General features: G+C 39.4%; 1 protein-coding gene across 1 annotated transcript; it reads left to right on the forward strand.

Moving 5' to 3' along the window:
* Window positions 1–624: 624 nt before the first annotated feature.
* On the forward strand, window positions 625–3,102 carry LOC110739552. The gene is made up of 3 exons (XM_021920011.1): window positions 625–2,312; window positions 2,417–2,780; window positions 3,055–3,102. The coding sequence occupies exons 1-3, from the start codon at window positions 625–627 to the stop codon at window positions 3,100–3,102; spliced, it is 2,100 nt and encodes a 699-aa protein (XP_021775703.1).
* The last annotated feature ends 2,135 nt before the right edge of the window (window positions 3,103–5,237 follow it).

The raw sequence follows: 5,237 nt of genomic DNA on the forward strand, positions 1-5,237 counted from the left end.
AATTTGCATGATACTATGAGAATAGGCTTGATTGTATGTTAGGGAAGCCATTGATACTCGAGAGAGGTCTTTGGTATTGATTAGGGTTTACTTTTCCCCATTCGATTGGAATCGTATGTTAGGGGTAGAAATATAATTGCATCGATTGTAATTGTGGTGATACTTGATCTTGGATGTTTAGTTTATTGATTTCTCATACTCGTTCAATTTGTTCTAGTTTTCCATACTTTAGTTTCAGATTATTCCACCATTGTTGATTCTTGCTTAGTAATGACTTGAGTCTAGATAATTCAGGTGAACCATAGTCTCTGTGGGATTGACCCTGACTTACCCTACTACATAGGTAGGAGGATTAGTTAGGTTATTTTTTTTAGGTGTGCGACCGCCTATCAAATTTTGGCGCCGTTGCCGGGGACTAACGGTTTCATTAGATTATTTGTGATTCGTTTTTGCTAGGCTTATTTTGTTGCTTCGACTATTCTCTCTTGTGTTTTTGATACTCTTTCTCTAGTTTCTTGTTGCATGCCCACACGACGCTCAGGTTCAGAAGATCTTGAACCATTTGACTCTGAGATCGAGGCAACTATAAGAAGAAGGAGAACAAGAAATCGACGTAGGAGAAACATGGTAGACCAAGGAACAAAATCCCTTTTGGAGTACGGTATTCCTGACACGACTACCGGACTTCTTTCTAGCATCGTCAGGCCACCTGTGACGGCTGAGCACTACGAACTTAAGCCGCAATTTATTCAATTCATCTTTAATGATTCATTTGCAGGCACACCACATGATTGCCCAGTAAGTCATATTGATAGTTTTCTGGAGAAATGTGACACAATGAAAATGAATGGTGTAACAGATGATGCTATAAGACTTCGCCTTTTCCCCTTCTCATTACGGGATAGGGCAAGGGAGTGGTTGAGAGATGAAGGCACTGGCTCGTTCGATACATGGGACAAGCTAGTGAAGGCCTTCTTAGTGAAGTTTTTGGGACAAGAGAAGACTGCTAGGTTGAGGAATGAGCTATCCACCTTTAGACAGTCAGATGACGAGTCTCTCTATGAGGCTTGGAGAAGGTTTAAGAGGCTACAGAGACAATGCCCTCATCATGGCATTCCAGAGTGGATATTAATGCAAACCTTCTATAATGGAATGACTCATGAGTTCCGAATCTATATTGATTCTGCGTCAGGAGGCTCTCTCTTGACAAAGAACCCAACTGAAGCAAAGGAGCTTGTAGAGAAGATGGCGGCCAATGACAATTATCATCCAGGAGGCCAACATACTGTGAAAAAAGGAGGTAAACTTGATGTAGATGCCTTGACTATGCTAACCAGTTCTGTGCAGGCACTAACAAGCAGGTTTGATAAGTTCCAAGCTGGAACTTCTACTAGCCCACTGGAGGTTTTTCAATTGTGCAATGTGCAAGGCCACATCGCACCAGATTGCCCGCAGAACATGAGTGAGATGTCTATTGAACAAGCCAATGCTTTCTACTCTTCGAACCCCAAACAACCTTTTAATCCCTACTCTAATTCTTTCAACGAAGGTTGGAAACAACATCCCAACTTCTCCTATAAAAACACCCAAGCACAGCAAAATCCACCACCACCACCTGGCTTCCAACAAATACCACCCATGAACCCACAACCAATGCAACCACAACCTCAAAAATCTAGCCTTAAGGTGATGATAGAGAGCTTTATTACTGCAACCAATAGTGCAATCCAACAACAAAGTAGCTCTATCCAACAACAAGGTAACTCCATCCAACAGTTGCAAGCCCAGAGTAAGCTCATGGAAACCCAAATAAGTCAACTTTCACAACAGGTGAGTCGCCTATCAACTCTTCATGATCAAGCAAAGGTCCAGAAAGAACAATGCAATGCAGTTTTCTTGAGAAGAGATGAACCATCTCCGAGGCATATAGGTGAGAAGGTGTGCAGTGTGGAGTCTAGGAAGGATGAAAGGGGAAAAGATGTCCAAGGCCCCAAATATGTTGCTCCACCGGCTTATGAGGAACCAATGCCTTTCCCGCAAAGGTTGTCAAAAGCCGTACTCGATAGACATTTTGGGAAATATTGCGAAGCCCTTGAGAAGGTACATGCTTCTACTCCCTTTTCCGATCTTTTAATTCAAATGCCTCAATTTGCAACTTTTGTGAAGAATATTAAAGATCAACATGAGGATAAGGACGTAGTAAATAAGAAAGGCCCTACTCTCTTATATGATAACCTACCACCTAAGCTCCATGATCCTTGTAGTTTCACTATTCCCTGCACGATAAACGAAAAATTTTTCGACAGGGTTTTGTGCGATTTAGGTGCTAGTGTTAACTTAATGCCCTATTCATTATATGAGAGTTTAGGATTTAAGGACTTAAACCTTCCCCTATTTCTCTTCAATTGGCTGATAGGACCTCTAGACTCCCTAAGGTTGTGGTTGAAGATGTCTTAGTTAAGGTTGGTGAACTTGTTTTTCCTGTTGATTTTGTTGTTATGGACATGAAAGAAGACTATAAGATCCCGATTATATTTGGTCGTCCATTCCTTGCGACAAGTCAAGCTTTAATAGATGTTCCTAAAGGACAAGTGACCATTAGGGCCCAGTATAAACAAGTCATGTTCAAGCTCTTTGATGAACATAATTCTATATTTGATGGCGGTACTTGCTTAAGAATCGATGCTATTGACCCCTTGGTTGATAAGTATGTATTTGATAGAATGTTCGTGAGAAGAAAGGACAAAATTCCACCCGATGATGTATTTGGCCACATGAAGGTAAGTTCGATACAAGGCAGGTAAATTATAAAATGAAGGAGTCACTTGGAAGCAGATATTTTCATGGGCAACATCGCGGAGTTCCTCCTTCGTGCGGTGACCCAGGCTGAGCTATCACTACGGTCGAGCTAAAGCCTTATAAACAAGCGCTAAATGGGAGGCAACCCATTCTTGATCCTTTACTTTTCTTTTATTCCTATTTTTATTTTTATTTTTGATTCTAGATATGGTTATTAGTGTTCTAATTTTTATTATTTTCTCTCTCTTTATGTAGGTGAAAAGAACAGATTCTACGAAGGAGGACTCTATGGAAGGGGCATGATGCGTCAGCATTTTCAGGGCGGCCCTAGCTCCGGCCCGAGGTATGATTCTCACCCTCCTGATCCGTAGATTTGTTTCCTTCTCCCCTTGTCCATTTTCACTGTTTTATGCATACATTGAGGAGAATGTATGGTTTAGCTTGGGGGAGGAATCATTTTTCACCATGTATATATTTTTTTTTAGTATTTAGTTAGTTTCTTTCTAATTAGTGTTGTTGATATGCCTTTACATGCCTATGCTTCTATGATAACAATCATATATGTGTGCTTTGCGAAAAGAGTTTTCGAAAACCCATTTACCGATTTGCTTGGAATTGAGTTGGTTTGTGGCCAGGATGGTCTCCCCGCTCTACTTATGTGAATAGTTTGTGTACCCGGTGAGATTTTTGAGCCATATTTGACTGATTGCACTCTATCTCAGTCGTGTTTCTTCATGTGTGATTAGTTGTCCTTCACATAATTGAATTCTTGGTCTTGCTCTTTGACTGTTTGAGACTTGAATGATGCATGTTGCGAAAAAATGATTGAAATTTCCTTGTAGAGAATAGAGCCTCCACATTCTAGGCCTACATATTTTTTTTTATTATTTTTCATCCACCCGTAGGTTGAGCCAATTTGAGCCGTGTTTTAACCCCTTCTTGATACCCTACGTTTAAAGCCATAGAGCTATTTTCCTAGGTTTATTTTGAAGGAGCATTACACTTGTTAAAGCCCTATGAGTGATATATGAAAAAAAAGGAAAAAAAAAATGAAAAAAAAATTGAAAAAAAAAGAAAGAAAGAAGGGAATTGATTTATTAGAAGGAAGGAAGGAAGAAGAGAAAAGAAAAGAAAGAAAAAAAAGGGGTGTTGAACTTGCATACACCCTTACCTCGAATTAAAGAGTTTAAAGTCTTCCTAAATCCTAATTTTCTATGAATCCCTTTCTTTTTGCAAAAGAAAAAAAAAATGAATGAAAAAAAAACAGAGAAAAAGAAAAGGAAAAAAAAAGAGAAGGAAAAAGAAAGAAATAAGGGGCTATGCTTATTTTGTATGAAGTTGGAGGAAATAAGGTTGGTTTGAACCCGACATTTGAATGTGTAGTGGGATTAGGATTTGTTATATTTTGAGCACCACATTCCCAAATAACGTCGTCCAACCCTTGTTTACCAAGCTTACCCTTTATGGATTTCATGATTTCGTAATTGCATCAATCATTAGAAGTGGAGAAAGTCACATTGCAAGCCTAAGGAGGACAATTCATGTGAAGTTGACATGCACTCTATGCTTAGGTTGAGTGATATCGTATTTCACCCCGTAAACACATGAGCGTTTATTGTCTTTATTTTTCACAACTAAAGTGAGAGCTATTCATGTTTGTGTGAGTTGGTATGGGGAGATGTGTGGTAAGATGTTTGTCGATTCCAAGTTTAAGAGGTTTATGGTGGTTTTATGCATATTAACTCTAATTTTTGTTTTCCTCGTGATTTCAAATTGATGGCACATTATGATGGTTTGAGAAGTTGTCTTTCTCCTCCCTTGTGATTCATGGTTAAATGCTTGAGGACAAGCATTAGTTTAGCTTGGGGGAGTTTGATAAGTCGTGTTTTGTGCATATTTGTTAGCTTATTTTTAGTTGGTTTTATTAGCTTAGTCGAGTGTTTTAGTCTATTTTGGTGTAATTTGGTTTAGTTTCGATGATTCGATGCTTTTATGGGTAGTTTCGTTGTTTTTGATGTATTTTAGGATTAACGGAGCTAGATTGGATATTTTACGAAGTCACGAAGCTAATCCGAGGCCCACGAACCTTCACGAGGCTTGTTGATTGAAGAACGAGCTATTTAGGGACTTTTGGAGTGAGGCACTTCCGTGCCTCCAAGTCAGTTTACACAGCTATGAGCTTCGACATTAGGCACGTCCGTGCCCAAGACTGCAGAATTACACTCGTCAGGAGGCACGTCCGTGCCCAGCACAGACACGTCTGTGCCTGGAAGTCAGAAGCCAAGGAAGTTTGCACTCGATTAGAGGCACGTCCGTGCCTCCTGGAAGGATTATGCGCCAAGAAATTTAATTATCTTATTATCTTTCTAGGAGTATAAATACACTAAAGTATTGTTTTATTTGATAATTAAGTTTTTATTAGTCTAGTTTTACATTGT

This window comes from Chenopodium quinoa, unplaced genomic scaffold (genome assembly GCF_001683475.1).
Source record: "Chenopodium quinoa cultivar QQ74 unplaced genomic scaffold, ASM168347v1, whole genome shotgun sequence".
NCBI classification, from domain to species: Eukaryota; Viridiplantae; Streptophyta; class Magnoliopsida; order Caryophyllales; family Amaranthaceae; genus Chenopodium; species Chenopodium quinoa.